Source organism: Falco cherrug, chromosome Z (genome assembly GCF_023634085.1).
Source record: "Falco cherrug isolate bFalChe1 chromosome Z, bFalChe1.pri, whole genome shotgun sequence".
Classification (NCBI taxonomy): domain Eukaryota; kingdom Metazoa; phylum Chordata; class Aves; order Falconiformes; family Falconidae; genus Falco; species Falco cherrug.
In genome coordinates, this window is record NC_073720.1 from 9,726,997 (window position 1) to 9,746,810 (window position 19,814).

The following is a 19,814-nucleotide window of genomic DNA, read 5'->3' on the forward strand; positions in this document are numbered from 1 at the left end:
TTGTCTTTATCACCTTTCAGAGACATGGACACAGCCCAGTGTGTCCATGTCTCTCTTTTACTGGGGAGCCCTGCACTGAACACAGCATGTCAGATGTGTCTCACCAGGGCACCAGGGCTGAGAAGAGGGGAATAACCTGGTCATTTTTGAATGGCTCAGTGTTTGTTTGGTTTTGCTAACCACTAGAATAACAGCAGCTGCTCTACGCCGTCTATTGAACCAGGACGCTGCCTTCCCAATACACACTACAGCCAGAATTTTCAGGCCTTGACATTTTCATATGAACACAGCTTTGTTTCCTGCAATGAACAGGAACACTTTCAAAAACTTTATCCCATCTTTATATTTTCTTCAAAATACAAAACATTCTTGAAAACAATAACAGGTCCCATTGCTTTTCTAAGCAAGGTATATAAAGTTAAATAAGAGTAAAACACACAGTTCTGGGATTCAAAAAGCCAAAAGCCTTTCCTAGGACTGAATTATAGGAAGGAACAGTCCCAGAGTGAACAAACTGATTCAGGACAGGACCCCTCTGACACCTCTCAGTGGCCTCAGATAGTCCATTTCTCTGTACGAGCTTCCACTCTTTTGACCAGGCCTTCTCCCAAAACCTCGAAGTCCTCCAGAATTGCCTCCACGTTGGGAATGCAGACCAGCTTGTTGTTCAGAGTTGTCACCATCCTTCCTTTCATGTTGGAGACCTGCACGTCACACACAAATATTGCACAAATGGGAGCACCTGCTCAGAGCTGCTTCATAACCTCTGCAAGCCCCAAATAAGTGAAGTAAATTGCTCTCCTGCCACACCACCACCACCCAATTTTCTAGGCTTCACTTCTCAACACCATCAGTGCTCATCATTAGAGCTAACAAAGTGCAAGAGTGGGCCTTCAAGCCTCTTTTGGGGTCCCAAAGACCACAAGGGAGGGAGAGAAGTAGTGGCGAGGGGCATGGTGGAGATGGGAAGAGTGCACAGATGCATGGTAGAGCCTTTGTAAGCACAGCAGATGGGGTATGCAAAACAGACCATGCCATAATATTGCTAAAAGCTGCCTAGGCTCTGCTCTGCTCTTTGGTGGGTGCCAAGACCTTGAGTGGAAAGACATCCTTGGCTCCACTAAAGCAAAAAACCAAAATCTCATGTTTCATCAAGCCACACTCAGCTCAGATGCAAGATCTCCTCCTCTCATTTCACCACTGTGAATAACTAGGCTTCACAACTGCAGCTAGGCTGAATGGCCAATGCCCTTCAGCCATGAAGACAAGGGAGATAAATCACCCAGAGTCTGACAGCAGCAGAGCCTGGGCTGCCAACTCTGAGCCATGAGTAACCGGTTTCTTTGCGTCTTTCCTTCATAGAAAGCAGCATGAATCACTCCAGCATGCCTCACACCTAGCTTAACCACCCTCTAGAGCTTGCCAGCCCACACAGTATAGCTGGAAAATATCTCCATTCATTGATAAGACTTGGACACTGAATCTAGGCTTGCTGCCCCACCTTCTTACAGGTCGGGTATTCCTGGGTAAGACACTCAAAGCCATAAGAATGGGACAGCCTGCTACACCTATCAAATGCCTCTGGCAAGTTAGACATCACCCATCTCCAAGGAGGGGACTAAAGAAGAGCACATGGAACAGACAGTTCTGTTCTGACCCATGATTATGGTGCAGGAGTTTGTCCAGGGACACATGTTCCCTTCTCAGCTCTGCTGACAATTGGGGCACAGGCCACAACTTTGTCTGGGTTTCACCCTTTCTAAGGGACAGAAGTATGAATTCCATTTCTCAAAAGGGCTTTGGGGCTGATGAGAGTTAGATAAAGCAATTACAATGCAGAAAAAAAGCCCTCCAGTCTTTCAGGGCACAAAGGTAACACGAAGCTCCAAGAGAAGTCAAAAACTCACCTTAAAAGGCTGAGGCTGAAAGCTTGAAGGTTTCCACAAAACCGCAATCAGTTCCCCACCATGCTTGTCATAGAAGAACAAGGCAAGATCACTGAAGGCATCCTGGGCAGAAAACAAACACAGGTTGTACCAGACATCCCAGAGCCAGAGCCCATCCCTGATTCAATCTCCTTACACAGGGACACACCGTAGCTCCATGTCAGCCAGCACTAAAACTGCAATTCTCCCAGTGGATCCCCAACAAGGAAAGCAATTGGCAGCCCATAGACAAGTCCTAGGTGCTTCCTGCTGCCTCTTTTCCCCAAGCTTTGATGGACACAGTGTACTGCCTCCAAGTTCTGCATGCAGACCTTACTGCCAACTACCTCCTGCGGTCCCAGAGAGCAGAAAAATGACCCACCACCTCCCACAGGCCTGCAAGAACCCCCAGAAATCAGCACCTAGTTTTAGAACACTGGACCCCTTAGGTGACAACCCACTGAGTGTTCCTCACCATGGTCCCCCCATCAGCTGGAAAACAGTACTACCAAGCTGCACGATTCTAGTGCCCAATAACCATGCCCGAGATTTCACAGTGCATCAGGATGGAAAGATGCAGGCCCTGTCCAGCAGGCAATCCTGCCACGATATGTTTCACTACATGAGAGCAAAGACAAACCCCAGTCAAGGACTTTTCACTGGTGGCATCTTGAGCTAGCATCGAGATGCTGGCATCTTGAGCTCTGCAATCTGTGCAGCCAACATACTGAAGCTCCTTCTTTCTCCGTGTGTGCTGTCAGCACACAGCATCCCAAAAGGAAATTTAACAGCAGAAATTTTAAGTAACTCAAAAGTCCTGTAAAGTGCAAAGAGACCGAATGCTCAGGCACTGCAGGAATCTGCCCTCCTTGCCCCTGTTTCAGCAGCTGTGTCAATGAGTAGCTCCTTCAGTGGGGCTGGGCAGCAAAGCTCACAAAGAAATCTTGCAAAAAAAGATAACTTAAGTCCACCATCTGGTCTCCCCCAAGCCCATAAGACCATGCAAGCTGAATTCCCAGTGCCGAAAGGAGTCAGGGGATGAGCATTGCAGCAGAAGTAAACAATGCTGTGTGTAAGCAGCTTTTCAAACCCAAAAGTCTGGCCCTACAGCTCAGCACCCAACACACTGGCACCTGGAGATACGCACCCCGAGTGCAGCTGACCAAAACAGCCAAGAAGCTGCTCCCTGACATTTGCTCATCTCTGTGGAGGTTAATACCAGGCAATGGCACATATTTACCAGACTGAGCAAACAGCCCGCAGCATCAGTACAAGACAAGCTTCTGCATGTGGCCTCATCAGCTTTGGAGCAACCTACTCCAAGAAATACAGACCCTCTGCTCCTTCTTCAGCCTTCTCCTCCATCCCCTTAAGTTTCCCCAGCTGCAGCTCTGCCATGCTTTTACAAAGAGAGGTCTCTGCCAGAACCACTGCATCATGAGATTTTCATGAAAAGTGTGTAACAAAACAAATGAACATCAAAGGCAAGCTTAGAGGGGCCATACCAGGATTGCAGTAGGAGAAAAAGGTGAATTGGATTGGTATTACCAGTGATCCCAAAGGGTGGGACAGCATTTTAAGAGTAAAGACCTGATAAGCAGGGAGGGGCAGTACTGTCTGCAACCTTCAGGACCAGATGTGTGAGTTCAGACTTTTAAGTATCACTAGCAGAAGGCAACAAGATTAGGCCATCAAGCTCAGAGGAACCTGAGACTGGCCAGCTCATCCCACCTTATGGGATCCTCACAGCAGCAAGGATGGTCAAGGCATTATCTCACCAAACTCGCTAGGAAAACCACTGTCTAAAAATACATTGAGAAAGAGGCAATCCACCCTGGCACTTCTCTGCTAAGAGAGATGGGTTACGCTCAGAGCCCAGTCAACAAGGAATATTCCTCCTTTTGCCAAAATGCAAACAGCAGGAGGGAAGGAAAGCTCAATGGGCAAGAAAACTCAGGGCATGACAGCCAACACACAGCTTTCTGACTCAAAGGGGAACAAAGCACGTGACAAGCTGAAAAGGCCCTGCTACTGTGCAGGGTGAGGTCTCAAGTGCTACGTGATGCTCCCAGTAAGAAAGGTAATTTTTACAGGCACATTATGCTGGACAGGAGCCAGGAGCATTTGCAGGAAAGGAGCTCTCCCAGGCTCAGCTCATTTCCCAGTAAAACCACTGTTCTGCCCGATACCCAGCACCTTTTATCCAGACAGCAGGGAGCAGAGGGCAGATATTAAAAGGATGGCATCCAGCTCAAAATCCCACCAAAGGGCAAGCTTCTGCGCTTGCACCGCTCCCAGCATTGTCCATGTGACTGTGCTTCAGGCTGGCTCCATCGAGTGTGGAGATGCACATTCAATTCTTGGGAAACTGCAGCACTAAAAGGGTCTGGTGTATTAGTCACCACACTTCTGTTTGTACAGCAGCTTGGGGAGTAAAAGCAAACATAGTTCACCTCCCTTTCCACATCCCATGCTCCATGCCCAGTGCCACTAGGCTTGCCTGAGCCTGCAAACACCTTCCTCAAGGGGAAGTTTAAGAGAAAAAGGAGAAAAGGCAGGGAGTGCATTTGAATTCCTATTCCCTTCTCAAGCTGCTCTCTCTCTGGTTTCTACTCAGCTTTAAAGGCCCAGGGTAAACTTTCCCCGCTCAGCAGGACCCCTGCCATCAGCAAAATCTACAGCTGGTTCGCATCTCACAGAGACACATGGGACCTGCAAGATCAGGGCTGTAATTTGGAGGAGCCTCACTGTCCAGGGAAGCAGTACGTGGTGCCTGGAAAACTATTAGGTCAAGCTCCATACCATTCCATCTGGGTTGTAGGAATCAAAGGACGGGCAAAGGTGGTGAGTAAAACAATATCCTGATCTAAAATGGGATTACTGTATTAAGCAGCTCAGGCTAAAGCGTGGATTTTGCAGAGGTAAGCGCTCATTGCTAGTTAAGCAACTACATTGTTGTTTAGAGGTGGGTTTTTTTCACCTAAGCATTTACCCACCCATTTTTTCACTGCTCCTACGCAGAGATTGAACTCATTGCATCACAGCTGCTGGAAAAAGAAGAGCCGTTTAGGGAGGTCTCTGTACCCAAAATCCACCTAGTAGCTGTTCCTGGTGCAACATTCAAGTGGCAAATGTATCAGTCAACATTTGCTCAGTGCATACAGCATTTTAAGTGCTCTCAGCAAGAGATCTACCAGTATAAAACCCTATTAAAGCTACTTGCTTCCATCAAACGACTACATTTGTGGTAAACACTTTAAGGTCCTTGCCATACTACTGTGACCTGCCCTGATGCTCACAGGTTATGGGATGCAGATAAGAGCCTTCCCCTACACCAAGCACTATCAAGAAAATTATCTGGGGTTACCTCTGTGTCAAAGAGGTTTTAAAAGAGAAAAGAAACCTGAGTGTTAGGTTTGAGATTCAGCTGGTAAAAGGTATTTCAAGCTATCTAAATTTTTCCTCCGCTGAGTGCCTCATCAGAGCCACAGGTGCATCCTCATCCTGGGGGTTTAGGACAGTGGCAAAGAAGTACAGCAAGGAAGAAAGCCACTCATGTTCTCCTGGCTGCATCAGCAAACACGCCTTGTCCACCAATCTACCAAACCATCCGAGACTGTCTTCAGTCACTTCCTATGGGACAAATCCTACAGGATCTCTGGGAATGCATTACCAACACAAAAGAAATGCAGCCACAAGTATCCTGTCAGCTCACCCAAGGAGCACAAGAGGTTGATGCCTCACTAAGCACATGTGTATAGCATATGTGTAGGCATACATGTGTGCATCCACTCCCAACCCTGAGCACTATGCTAAAGCTCATGTAGCTGCTCTGCAGCTGTAAGAGTGGGTAATGCCACCTCTGCCCCTCCAAGGGCATAGATCCAAACAGGAAGGTTTCCTCCATGCCACCAGAGCCCACAGGGCTTTTTCAGTTCATCTCTGCCTCTCTGGAGTTGCCATAGGTGGAGTCAAAACAACAAGGGAGCAGTCTGACCTGAGAAGATTTCACCAGTTCCAGCTACATCCCGTAACCACAGTTCGTACATTGTAAGAGACCGAGAATTTTTAGTATCATTAATTCCTTCTTAACATGCAGTAGCAAGATACACATTCCTACACCATGGGAGGAAGAAAGGAAAAGGCTGTAAGTCTTCCGGATAGGTCTTGTTTGGAGGTGCAAGAAATGCAAAACATCACTTCAGAGGGAAGGATGTTTACAGTAAAGCAGGAAACATTTTCCTGCTCATCCACACAGGAAAGACCTCCTGTGTACAAGATGGGCAGCTCCTCTGCCACGAGCTCTTCCACAGGCACATGCAGTCTAAGAAAGCTAAACCTCAGTGAAAGAGAGCATTTCACACCTAGTGACCTCATGACCTAACCAAGCACAAAGCGTTAGGTCTTTTAAGACATGTAGATGGACATGGCATAGGCAGCTTCATCGTATTTTCCCCACCATGAGAAAACATCTCTGGACCGCAGGGCTTGGGACTTTCTGAGCTCCTGAATGCATGCAGATGGGCATGGCAAACACATCCACAAGTCCTGTGTCCTCCGGATAGTCTCTTGAGTCTGGAGAACAGCCAAGCCACCTCGGAGCAAAAGCTGCACTGATCAAGCCTTCCCACACCACATCCTTAACAAATGGCTGGGGGTTCTGCAGCTCAACAGCCACAGTGACACAGACCAAAAGTCATGGCAGAGATGCAATGAGACGCTCATTTAAGACACTTAATTTAGCCTTGCTGGAGAATCCCTGCCAGGAGCCAACCCAGGGTTTGCTTGCAGAGGTGCTTGTGACCATAAGCAGCAGGGAGACTGGTGATGGGCTGAAGCTCCAGGGAAGCCCTCTCTGCAGGATGTCTGGCACCTGCCTTCTCTCAAAAATATCTGTCTGCAAAGCCTTCTCATCTGGACAGACTCCCAGAACAGGCCTTTTCTATCAAACCTGTCCTGGAACTGAAGAATTTGCTGTCTGTATCCCACAACTAGCTTTTCATCTCTACCCAGAGCCTCCCAGGCACCACAGCAACTCAATCAGACCAGCTCCTGCAGCACATCTCCTTGGAGCACAAAAAATTAAAGCAGTCAGGGCTCAATACCTCCCCCTCCTTTAATTCTGTCCTCCGATTAGGCTCTCTCAGGAAAGCATGCAGCAATCCTTCAGCTCCAGAACACTCCTGCCTTGCTAAACCTTTTGATTTGAGAACAGGTACATCTCAGAAGTAAACAGGTTGGACAGGAGAAAAGTGGGTCCGGGGCCAAGGACAATGAGGAAGATGCTACTCTGCTCCTCTCAGCTCAGTCAATATGCCCAGGTATTTAAATCCCTTTTTCACAAGGGAAGCTCAGAAAAGGGGAGATTTTTTTCTGCCCACAGAAAAGAAACAAACAAAAAAAAAATCCCGCAGCACCTCTGCATGGCAGATGTCTTCCTTCATTGCTATAAACCCCACATGCACTATCAGCCTCAGTTACAACCTTGCTGCTTAACTGTGTAGTTTGTGCTACTAAGGGATAGCAAATTACTCTGACTCAAAGTCAGCCAGTTCTGTGTCCAAGTGCCTTCTCATGCAAAATCTCTTGTAAGGATTCATACCACACTCCTTTCTGGCACTGACTTCTTACTGCATTTGGGTCACACCCAGGGCTCCCAGCCTGCAGGACAAGGAGCAGCTGAACACTGCTCAGAGTGGCAAAAGTCAAGAGGAGGAGAAATTCAAGGGCACTGGAGAGGCTACCAATGAAAGCCAGGTCAAAGCACAAAACCAATGCATGTCTTCATCTTTAAGCAACAAAATCTGTACAGAGACACAAAGCCAGATGATTTCTGATGGAGTAGTTTCTACTGACAGCTTGGCACCACCTTGCTTGCTGGTTACTCTGCAGTGCAAGGTCAGCTTTTAAGGCCCTCCAACGCAGGTGGACACTGCTGACTTATCTGAGAGCACCTGCAGCATCACCTCTGTGATTTTTCCAGGGGAAGAAACACCTGTTTACTCAGAAAGAGATATTCATCAGTCCCTTCAGGTCTGCTTGCTACGGATCTAGAAGCTACAAGAGACAAGTGAACTGGTACTGCAAGATAGCTGTAATACAAGGACCACAAGGGAACACAGTCATACCAATCTCAGAACCTTCAAGAGCAGCCCCCAGACAGGGCTGCTGAGGCAGATTTCAGGCTCTCTACGCCATAGTTCACTCTTTACAGAAACTTGTGACCAATTCCTGCTCTGTTCCCTCCTGAGCACCCTCAGATCAAAGCACAAGAGACACTAAATGAATGCAATGCTGCTTCCAACAAGGCAACGTGACCCTTGTCTGTAGCTATGTTTCTTCATTGGGATGTTAGTATATTTGATTTAGGACAGCTGTAATTTGTAACTCTACTAGACCTTATTACAAGTTGATTATTACCTGTATTAGAGAAAACAGGCAGTAAAAATTCAGACAGCTTGGATGTCACTATTGACTAGACAAATTAAGTCGTAACTCTTTAAAGGACAATCAAAGCTGCTTTCCAAGGAAGTCTCTTCTGCACCTTTCACTTCCGGAGCCATTTGCTGACACCACGCTGACTAAAAACATAAAAAAGTCCTATAAATTGCAAAATACCTGTTAAGTTTCCTGATTGACTGCCTCAGTATACAGCCAGATTTGCTGCAAGCAGTTAACAGCCTCCCCAGGGCGCCTGCTCTCCCAATCAGCCCGTCCAGCAGTCTCTAGCCCCCCTTCGGGCAAGAAGTCAGCCTCCTGCCAGGTCTCCGTGAGGGCTGCTTAGACCCAACTCCTTCAGAGACACAGAGGCTCTGGCCCCATGCATACAGGCACCTCCAGCACCTTGGCAGCTGCTAAAAGGCTCTGTTCAGCTCCAAAGCCCCCTTCCAGCATGGGGCAGAGAAGGATTTCAGGCTCCATTTCCTACCCACATCCTTGCCTCCCGGTCGAGTTTTCACGGCAGCAGGTTAAATCCTCATCATTTAGGGAACAAAAGAGAAGGGCTGGTCTTGATATTCCTCCTCTGATCCAGACACCAGAAAAGACACTGAAATAGAGAATGGTTCCCAATCGCTGTGCTTCCTGCTCCCTTTCAGAAGTCGTGCTGGGTGCTTCTCCCCCTCTTTCTTGCATATCCTGAACACCCTCTCCTTCATGTCCTTCCAGCTAAAGAAGCAGCACTACTCGCAGGGAAATTGTGGGACAGTTTTGAGGTTTTTCTCATATCCTGGTTTCAGCCAAGATAAGAGTTAATTTTGTGCTCGGTTGCTGGTGCAGTGCTGTGTTTTGGGTTTGGTGTGAGAATGATGGTAGCACAAATGGTTTTAGGTTTTATATATATATAAGCAAAGTCAAGGACTTTTCAGTTTCTCAGGCCCTGTCAGCGAGAGGGCTGGAGTGGCACAGGAAATTCAGTGGGGACACAGCCAGGACAGCTGACCCCAACTAGCCAAAGGGATATTCCATACCATGGGATGTCATGCTCAGTATATAAACTGGGGGGAGCTGGCCAGGGCCTGCTAGCCAGTGAGTGATGAGCAACTGTATTGCGCATTACTTGGTTGGTTTTTTTTAATCTTCCCTTTGGATTTTATTTCTTTCCCCTTCTCTTTCCTTTTTGTTACATTTTTTTTCCCCAATCATTAAGTTGTTCTTATTTCAACCTTAGATTTTTACCTTTCCTCCCCCCCAATTTTCATCCCCAGCCTGCTGAAGGGGGAGGCAAGTGAGCAAGTGGCTGTGTAATACTTAATTGCCACCTAGTATTAAACCACATCACATCACCTCAATCTGGAGGGGCCTTGTGAGCATCCCTGCCTCTCACTTCCTCAGCCTCCAAGACCGTCCCAACCTACTGTGGGTGACAGGAGGACTGAGCTTGCATCTTGCTAGATCTGGAAGCTCTAGTGAAGCCATAGCAGATTCTCATGGGCAGAGGTCATGACGCAGCACAGCTGGCGGGCAGCTTGGGAGGCAACAAGCCTGTGCCCAGGGTGAGGAAACCTTCAAAAAATTCTCGTGGGTTTTCTTTGCCCACCTCCTAAGCAACCTGGGTTAAGGTGAAAGGGGAGCTTGAACTTAAAAGGGCCCAGTATCTTCCAGCCTGAACTGGACTTTCAATTAACGCACCGCTTTCACAATCGTGGCCTAATACTGGGACAGGGAGGTGGGAAATCTCCACCCCTGGAGACAGTCAACATTCAACAGGACTAGGCTCTGCACGACCTGCTCTAATGTCAAAGCCAGCTCTGCCCTGAGTGGGAAATGAGGCCACAGACCTCCACAGCACCCTTCCTGCCAAAGCCAGCCTACTATTCGTACAGCAGCGCTGACACTCACAGAAGTGCTGTGAGCAGTAAGGGACAATGGCACTTCCAAGTCAAGCCAGCTTTTGAAGAAAAGGCATCATAGCCCCACCTCTGTACATTAACTTTTAGCTCAGCTAGTGCATGTGAAGCTGGAAAAGGCCAAAGATACAGAGGCTGCACACCTGCAAAGCACCGGCTGTCCAGATGCAGTGTGGATCACTGCTGCCACCCAGCATCTTGCATATCACCCCAGCTTGCTGAGGCTTCTGCACAGCCATACAGTGGAAGAGAATGGGGTTGATGACTCTGGATATTAATGTTCTCGTTACCCACATTACCACCTCCTCCCCTGCCATCACGCATGTAACAACACAGAGGAGCCATCCTGTGAGCAATATGGCTCATGCAACCATTGGCCTAACAGCAGGAGCCCTGCTGGTACCATGCTATGGATTCCTGTACATCCCACAGAAAATATGGGTAGCTACCATCTATCATGCACCCTAGTTGGTGCAAGAAGCCACAAAAAGTCAATTAACTGCCTAGACAAAAATGGCTAAAGATACTTCTGCACTGAAACATAGAAGTCCTCAGCAAAAGCTCCAGGTGCTTTGTATCTGAGGTCATTCTCATATCAGCAGCACTCCCATTTCCATGCATTCACCAGGTCTTCTGCTGAATAGGCAATTTCAGATGTACATAAGGAGTGACCATCCCAAGAAAAATGCATGAAAATGTCACCAGCTAGGTCCTGCAATGGCAAGCAACCTGAATGTCAGAAGGCAGCTCCCCCTTAGGCAAGTAGCCCCCTGCACCTCCCCAGCGGGCCGTGCTTACTCTCAGCTCCTGTAGGTAGCACTGTACAGGGTCATAATCCACCACAGGAAAGAGGATCTTTACAGAAGTGCTGTTCTTCACCACGCCTCGGGAAAATGACTTTAGTGGCCGGTCCACACTCTCCAGATGCCGAGGAATCTGGTTTGGATTCAGGTGGATTAGGACATCGTAGAAGTCCAAAGGAGGGCGGAAGACCAACTGCAGGGAGAAAAGACCAGTGCAACTCAATATAGAACACAGGCAAGCAGGAGAGATGAGAGGCTTCCCAAGTCCTTGCTTCCATTTTACTCCCTTTTCCTTAAAAACCAGTAAACCCAAGAGAATTGTTGTGAGATTATGCCAGCAGTTTGCCAAAACAGCCACAGGAAAAACATGGGGAACTCCAGCCCATACTGGCCACCCCACTCCCTCTGGGCTAAGCCACATCCCCGTTGCACCACGGGCTCTGCTCACATCAGAAGGATGTGACCCTCACACCACTACAAACCTGTAGTGGTTTAGGCTGTAACAAGGACTGTGTCAAGGGCAAGGTGGTTCTTCCACAGCCATCTCCTGGTGGATAGGCTAAATGTCCTCAGGACCACCAAACTGCACCAGAAAGGACACACTGGATTACTACAGCCCAACTGTCCAGCAATCTCAACCCTTAGAGAGGGGAGCTGCTCCCTACCCACATCAGATGTCTAGCCAGAAGGACTACACTTTCTACCTTATTGGTTTCCCAGGTCAGCAGAAAAATCTAACCACTGTCCCCAGGACTTCGGGATGTGCCTGGAGAAAAGCTTTCCACGGGGCCAAGGTGGTGCTCTCCAGCCCTCACCAGACCCCAGGAAGCCCACCTGACTGCACAACAGTAGGATAGGCAGTCAAAAGAGGGACAGACAGTAAGCTGAGACAGGTAACCAGGCCACATGTGGCAGAGTCCCAGAACGAAGAGGGAAGTCAAGAAGCTAACAGGAGCCTAACAACACCCCAGGGACAGAAGGAGCTGTGTAATAACAGGATGGTCCCATATGTCCAACAGGCGTTGCCCTGGAAGGCAGCAGCTCCTTCTATCAAGCAGACAGAGAGTAAGAGCAAGCGCCAGTAATGGAGGGAAGCAACCCCAGACACATAAATATTTGGACAGGCAGGATCTGGCACTGTGGATGCAGCTGTATTAAAATGGAAAAAACTTAAAACCATGTATACGTTTCTGTGGAATAAATGATGCAGAGACATGAACAGAAGCGCATGACACCGCCCAACTTGGCGCTGGCAGAAAACCCACTGCTCTGAGCTTTTTATAGCTAAGCTGGGGAAAACACACATCACAAACATCAGTGATCAGCACCAAATCCCAGCTCTGGTCCACGTAGACCCCCTTCCCCACCCAGCTGACCAAGTCCATAGCTTATTGTACCCTGGAAGCAAAGAAACAGAGCTCACAAATCCATGTCTGCACCTGCATGACAGTGGGCATGTCCCCAAGTGACCCAAATGCAAAGGAAAAAAACCTCAAGAGTACCCTTTTCGACACATGGAAAGAGGAGGCAGCTCCAAGTTGCACTGGAAAGGCTTTTTCCTCCTCTCCCCATCAAGCTTTGCTTACAAATAGATTAGCAGCCCTGGAAACAGTGTCCCGTGTTTATCCCTAAGGAACATCGCAGGCCTAGAAGGCCACTGGTATGGATCAGAGGGATACCCTCAGGATGGGAAAGCATCCCACTGCAATAGCCATAAGGAGGGCAGGGGGAAGGCGGACCAAAGGAGGCTGAGTCAGTGGGTCAGGACGACGCTATGGACAGGCAACAGCTCGTTTCAGGAGCTAACCAATCCCAGCTCACACTGCACCTCTTGAATTTCAGTCTTGGGTTCACACTGTGACTGCAGCACACTGGGCACATCTCATGCAATGTCTCATCTCTTCACAGCCCTGCAACACACACTGCTACCACTTCAAGTAGGTCTCAGCCCTGTAATACTTTCAGCACAAAATGCAGAGGAACTGAAAGCAATGTCAATAAGTCCATTTTATATTGCCTAGGCAGAAAAAAAATCCACTATATGTGGATTTGGGTTGTTTTCCGATGTGAAACTGTCGTATCTAACCACTGTTAGGCTTTTTTAGTCCTCTCAGCTTCAACTGCTTAGGTCACTACTTGGTACACCAACAAGCCCTTCTCCGGAACATACATACCTCCCTTCAAAGAGCAAATAAACAGGTCTACATCTCCCAGGTTCATTTTAGTAATAGAAGCTTTAACTTAAAACACAAAATCACTGAGAAAATGAAGATGGTTAAACTACACGGCCTTGCTCCTCCACTGAAACCAAAATAACGTCTTCCTAAAGTGCCTGTTAGCATCTGACCAAAACCTCCACTACCCTGGGCTTCATTAGATTCACAAGCCAGATTTGTACAGTTACAGTCTCCCAGAGGAGCCATTGCTCCAGCCACAGACACGCAACTGATTAGGCACAGCAACATCATGGGTTGCTGTCATAAAAAAATAAATAAATCAGAGAATACAAAATAATTTGTCCCAGTCAATGATATTTCACCCCCAGTTGAGTCCCCCAGAAGCAGGGTAGCACAGCAAGGCACCAGCCTCCATGCTCCCATCCTTGCTGCTCTTCATCCCAGGACACATGGCCACAGCCTGAATCCTACTAATACATCCCAGGGATCATCACCAAAGACCAGTGTACTTTGCCAGAGCCTGAAAACCCTTCTGCTGGTGCCTCGGGGTGTTACCTTCACATCCTGCCTGTTGAGTGGGTCCATGAGCTGCCTCTCCAGCACACGGAGAGACTCTGAGGCCAGCACAAGAAGACGCTGCAGGATCTGGGGAGGGAAGAAAGCCAGAGGCTGAAACACGGCAGTCCTGGGTGTGGCAGGGACCCCATTCATTCACAGGGCCATCAGGAGCTCATCACTCCATCACTAGGAGCAGGGAACTGCCCCAAGCCAGCAGTCACCACGGGGTAAGGATAGAGGGCCCAGCTCACCTGTGCTGAGGGTTGCTCTTGGGTCCACATGGAGCTCCCATGGTCTTTGGGGGTGGCGATGAACATGACAGGGAGGCGAGAGCGAGCAGCCACAAACTTGTTCTTGATCTCTGTGTAGTCAGCGTCTGGAGAATGCAGGCAGACAGATGAGATGCTCTGCCCTGTCCACTGCCCTCCAACCTCCTCACCCATGTATCACAACCCAGAAAAGGGTAGTACAACAGACTTTATCCTCTCCCACCATCTGATCCCACAGTCTGCAAGCAACCAGAGCTCCACAGCTTCAAGCTTGCTCTGCTCTCACACTTCCCTCAGCATCTGCCTGTGGGAAGTTTTGGAGACAAGATGCTGGGCAATAGAAGACCTTTACACTAAACCCACCCAGGGAGGCCCAGACACGGCAGGCACTGGGACTAATGTATGCTGGGAACTCCTGTTATAAGCTGACAACAGAGTTTGTACTTTTGTTTGTACCAGAGTCTTCTGCCTTTTTCCCCCCTTACCTTCAAGTGAGGAAAAAAATAGCTCTTTAGCCAGAATTAATTCACATTCAGTTTGTTAAAAAAAGCTGGACGTTAGAAAAATATCCATTTCCAAAACCCTCAAGCAGCTTTACCATTTCTTATACATCAGCTACACCCAGCTTTTAAAGCCACCTTCCACCTCCCACAACCACCAAGACAATCCCATGGTCTCTTATGGCTCCTGGGGATAGACAGCACGTATCCAAAAGATGACCAACAGACAAAACACAAGGAAGAAGGCAGGACCACAGGTCCACTCGGATGTACCGGTGTGCTCCTTTGGAAACCAGAGACCTTTACTAGGAAATTCTCAAGGCTCAGAAGGTAACAAAGCCTTGAGGACTGCAGCCCTTTTCCCTTGCACATTCTGAAACTGGGGACTAGCAAAGATCATTCCCATGACCTGAGTGGCTAAGTGGGCCTCTCAAAGCAGACACACAGCACGAGGCTTTGAAGCTTCCCATTCAAGAGCGCAACTGCTCTCCCAGCACAACCAGAGGATTGGTCCCCAAGAGCCAGGGCAAAGCCTCAAGCAAAAATGCTGGCTATGAAGGAGCAGAGGACTTCAAAGACACCATGACATCCAATACCACCCACGATTGCCACAGATTTCAGCAAGATCAGAAGCAGCAGAGCATCATCACTGAGATCCACCTCTTCAAAGGCAGGTGGGGAAAAAAACCCCATACCACAACCAAACCCACCCTGAAGGCAAGTTAAGCTCAGCAGCACAGGAGTACAGGAGTGGAAAATCTCCTTGCCCCAGGTATCCAAGAACCCTGGAGCCAGGTGCTGACCAAGAAGGGCTCAAGACCCTCATCCACATCTCTCCATGCTGCCTGCTCACCTGTGAGGCCAGCATTCAGGTTGACAATCAGAGGGTTGTTTTTCCAGTCAAAGGTTGCCAGCAAGTCAAGGAAGCGCAGGAACCCCACCTGGGGAGAGCTACAGGCAGGACAAAACAGTTCAACACTGGCATGAGCTTTCCTGCCAGCAAGAGAGGCTGTGCTTGGGCCTGAATTAGTGATGCCCAACCCACATGCAGCCCAAGAAGCAATGTCCATGGTGAGAAAGGGAAGTCCACAACAAACATGAGGCACTTCCCCTTCTCAGAATCCCTGCGGAATTTCTTTCCCCCTTGTTCCTCCCCCCCTTAAGGAAAAGAAACCAGCTGAAAGTGAAACATTGCCCTTGGATGACCCATCTCCTGATGCTCTCCCCACCCAGACTCCTGGGCTTGGAGCAAGCAGGAGGTGAAGAGAGGGCTGCTCCCATCTCTGTTGCAGCTCTGAACGCCAGCCAAGTTCCCACTGTCTCTCTTCCCCTGCAACACAACACACATCCAAAGGCAGATTGCTGGGAAGATGGGGCTCCTCCTAGCAGAATACTTTAGGAGACAGGAAAGCATTCTAGGCATCAGGCTGTTACTCCTGCTGCTTTGGGGAAATACTTGTCCAGACCCCACAGGCAGGGCAGAGTAACCTTTTGGCCCCACATAAAGCAAAACCACTCTCTTTAACTTCATTTCACTCCCTCTAGGCCACATCCCATCCACCTGCCAGGGGTCAGCAAGCAACTGGTCCTGTGGGGTTATGTACCCACATGCTATTCTCTTCAGCTTTCAGCAGGCAACCTCTCATCCTTCCCTCGAGAGTCCCCTCCAAGAGGGGTGCAGGCTGCAGGCACCAGCAGCACCGTAACATCCCTCCTGGGGAACCCATGAGCCCCAGCAGCACCGTAACATCCCTCCTGGGGAACCCATGAGCCCCAATGTGCTGGTAGCCCCAAGACAGCCCTGCCTCTGCTTCTCCTGGCCATCACACCCAGGACAAGCCCCCCCACCAGTCCCCAAGAAATCACAAGACACCCTGTGGTCGTGCTACCAGCACCCAGAGGCCACAAGGACACTTGGTGCTATCATACCTGCTTCACCTCTTTCTCTGCAGCACACAGGGTAGAGTAAGCCACAGCCCCATAGCACCAAGCATCTTCACCTCCTCTGGCCAGACACTCCCAACAGGGCTTGAGACAGCGTTTTGGCAGCACAGGGGCCTCAAGCTCTCTGCTGTGCACCCTCCCAGCACCTCCTACCCTAACAGCATCCCATACCTCCTCCATCCCAGCTAAAGAGAAAAAGCACTAAATCCCCATGGTGCCAGCCCAGGTTCCTCATCCTCACCTGGGCGGTGTGAAAGGGGCCGGGTGGAGGAACAGAAATGCCACAAGGAGGTCCACACACTCCTCAGAAATGTTGTCGCTCAGGAGCTGGGCACTGACCCAGCGCTTGGCCAGCCGGCAAGTGCTGCCAAAGACAGGGTACTGCTGTTGAAGCCTGCAAGGAGGGAGACAAGCCACTGCTCAACCCACACATCCCAGGACCAAAATAGCTTTTCGGCATTCAGCAAGAGAGGGGTAAAAACCTGCCAGAAACATGTGCACAGCATCACGAGCCCAGGGTACTCTGAGGTGTTGAGACTTTGCAGGAATGAAGGGAAAATGCTGGTACATGCTCCTCTCTAACCATGCGGCTTTGTCTACCTAAACCAGTGACCTCGGATGTGACAACAGGGACAAATGGTGCCGCTCCCACCCACATTCATCCCTCTATCCTCCTGCAGAGCCTCTCAACAAGGTGGGCTGAAGGGCTACTTCCCACAGTGACCTCCTCTCCCCAACATCACCCTCCAACATCAAAGGCACCTCCATGCTGGCTTCCAGCCACATCCTGTGTCCTGGCCCCCAGGCACCCGCTGCCTCCCCTACCCATGCAGAGAGCTCGTTAGATAGGGTAGATGTAACGTCTCCAGCTCCAGCTGCCGAGACTCCTCTGTGTCCTGGTACTTCAGCATCCCTTCTGGGGTGACCACTTCCTTCAGAATCAGGGGCTCCCGGTGGTAGGCTACTTGGAGACGGAAAACATAGCCATCCTGAAATGGCAGAAGGTGAAGTCAGGCTTGGTGGTAGCATAAGCAGGCTAGCATGCTATGCTACACCTCAGGGACACAACAGCAGCATCCAGGCATCACTGCAGTCTCACCATGCTCTTTCCTATGCAAATTGCCAAATCCCACTTTTATCTAGTGGGACCATTGCCACAGCCCCCTGCCTCCTCAGTAACAAGTCAGGTCTGGAGAAGGTCCCCATTGTCCCCCTACCTTGTACACATCAGTGTGGGTGACCGCAGGTCTGCAAACCAGCTGGTGCTGCTGCTGGAGGAGCTCAGCCAGCTGGAGGTGGAAAGCCGCCTTGATGCGCTTGATGGCTTCTTTGTCCTGTGGCCACTGGCCACTGCCTTCCATGTGGCAGATGACTGGGGAAAGAGTGACAGCAGGAGGCCAGTAAGCCTCATGCAGAAACGGGGGTGACTGGGACTAGAGGTTACAGCAGGAAAAGCCAGGGCTCTGCTCCTGCCTGCAGCACACCAACACAGCAGTAATGAAGCCAGCATTGCTGCCTGCCTTCGCTTCCCCCCACCAAATCGCCTCCTGCTCACATCCCTCCCTACTTACTCCTCAAAGGAGCTATGTAAGCTGGGCAGGGCTTCTCCTCCGAGGGAAGCAGCAAGTGCTTAGTCTTGACTCGGGTATGGAAGTCATAAATCGGCTTCATGGGAATGGGAGGGAAGACCTGGAAGAGAACAGCCATGCAGGGGCTGCAAACAAGGAGCAGAAACCCTGGGGCACCACACACCCCCTCACCCCAAACCTCCCACCCCAGCAAAGCCCTCCAACACAGAGGGCTTATCCAACTTGTGCAGAGCCAGCCCAAGGGACAGGACAGCAAAGAACAGGTACCACACTGCCCTGAGGGCCCTCAGGAGCCGCAAAAGCAGGGTGACTAATTCTCTCTCTTCCCCGTCACCCCAGGGTATCCCCCTCATTCCTTGCAGACCCTCATGCACAGGCTGTGCGCAGTGACACTCACATCTGTGTACCGGAAGGCTGGATGGACACCCTGCACAGCCATCACCGTCAGCGGCAGCCCCTTCAGGTTCCAAAGCTTGCGGCTCAGGTCATCATAGGAGCAGACAACATTGACCATGGCCTCCTCACCCAGACCTGACGCCTGTGGACACACAGAGAGGCTCTCCATTCACCTCCCTCACCCATGCATGAGCATCCACCTCGACTCCCTCTCACGCTGGCATCATAGCCAAGCTCCAAGGAGCGAGGCACTGCCACCCCAGGGAGCACTCAGCAAAACAGCAAGGTAAGAGAGAGAGGGAAGATCAGGACAAGATTGTCTGCAGCACTCAGCAGCCACAGGCATCCTAAAGGCTGCACTTCAACTGGCAAGTGAAATTATGTCTTGCACAAGACACTAAGACAACACAAAGAGCTGTACTACCAGCAATGTCCCTAGGAAGAGAGAAGGCAAGAGCAATTTGGGAATAAAGAGATCACATACTAGCAAAGTGAGACCTCTGCTACTGCCTCTCCACCGGTTACTGTGATGCCAACAGAGGCAGCAGTTAACACAAAACAGCAACCACATCCTTAGCCAAGGCAGAGCTGTGAAGCACGGCAAAATCAAAGACAGAAAATATCCAGAGTATCACAGGAACCCTGGGGAGGGCAGCTGAGAAGCACCAAAAGGAGAACTCCTGCTGCCCTTGCTGCTTCCATCTCCCCAAAGCACAGCAGAGGAGCCTGAACCAGGAGAAGGAGACATAAGAGACACCAAACCATTCAGCTCAGATGCAGCCGAGCCAACCTGCTCACATCCGCCCAGCTTGGGCTTTCCGGCAGAGCAGCAGCACCCTCTGCGGGGTGTGCCATGAACAAGTCCCCATCCTGCCTGTCTCTAGAGCTGGCTGCACCATCCATCTTCCCTCATCCCCCACGTCCCTCACCACAGACTTCACAGGGTGCCTGCACACAAAGAGCTGAAGAAGCAGATACACACACCCCTACCCACCATCTCATGCACAACAGAGTTTTTCCTTTGTTCCTTGAGGACTGGCAACAGTCCAACTCCAAAACACCCTTCAGGCTCCAGGAAAGTGCATCATCACTCAGCATGGGGTTTATCAGCCCTGATTACCCCAGGATAGTTTGCAGGTACACAGTGCACAGATTTTGCTACCCCACCACACAACAGGCTGTACAAACTAGCATCTCATCCCAAATCTGGCATGGAGCTCCACCCAGACTAAGCACTGGTCCATGCTCAGAAGACTCTTTCGATCAGATTTGCTCCCCTTTACTCTTTAAAAAGGGAAAGGAAAC

General features: G+C 49.9%; 1 protein-coding gene across 1 annotated transcript in view; it reads right to left on the minus strand.

The window, feature by feature from the left end:
• Positions 1-318: 318 nt before the first annotated feature.
• NOL6 (nucleolar protein 6) overlaps positions 319-19,814 on the minus strand; it is a 28,999-nt gene continuing 9,503 nt past the window's right edge. Inside the window, exons 16-26 of the mRNA XM_055699410.1 lie at positions 18,511-18,651; positions 18,096-18,213; positions 17,742-17,896; positions 17,350-17,513; positions 16,766-16,918; positions 15,434-15,531; positions 14,063-14,187; positions 13,809-13,898; positions 11,072-11,269; positions 1,908-2,009; positions 319-704 (exon numbers count right to left, since the gene is read on the minus strand). Coding sequence (XP_055555385.1) covers positions 555-704; positions 1,908-2,009; positions 11,072-11,269; positions 13,809-13,898; positions 14,063-14,187; positions 15,434-15,531; positions 16,766-16,918; positions 17,350-17,513; positions 17,742-17,896; positions 18,096-18,213; positions 18,511-18,651 — 1,494 coding nt within the window. The 3' untranslated portion in view covers positions 319-554. The remainder of the gene's footprint in view (positions 705-1,907; positions 2,010-11,071; positions 11,270-13,808; positions 13,899-14,062; positions 14,188-15,433; positions 15,532-16,765; positions 16,919-17,349; positions 17,514-17,741; positions 17,897-18,095; positions 18,214-18,510; positions 18,652-19,814) is intronic.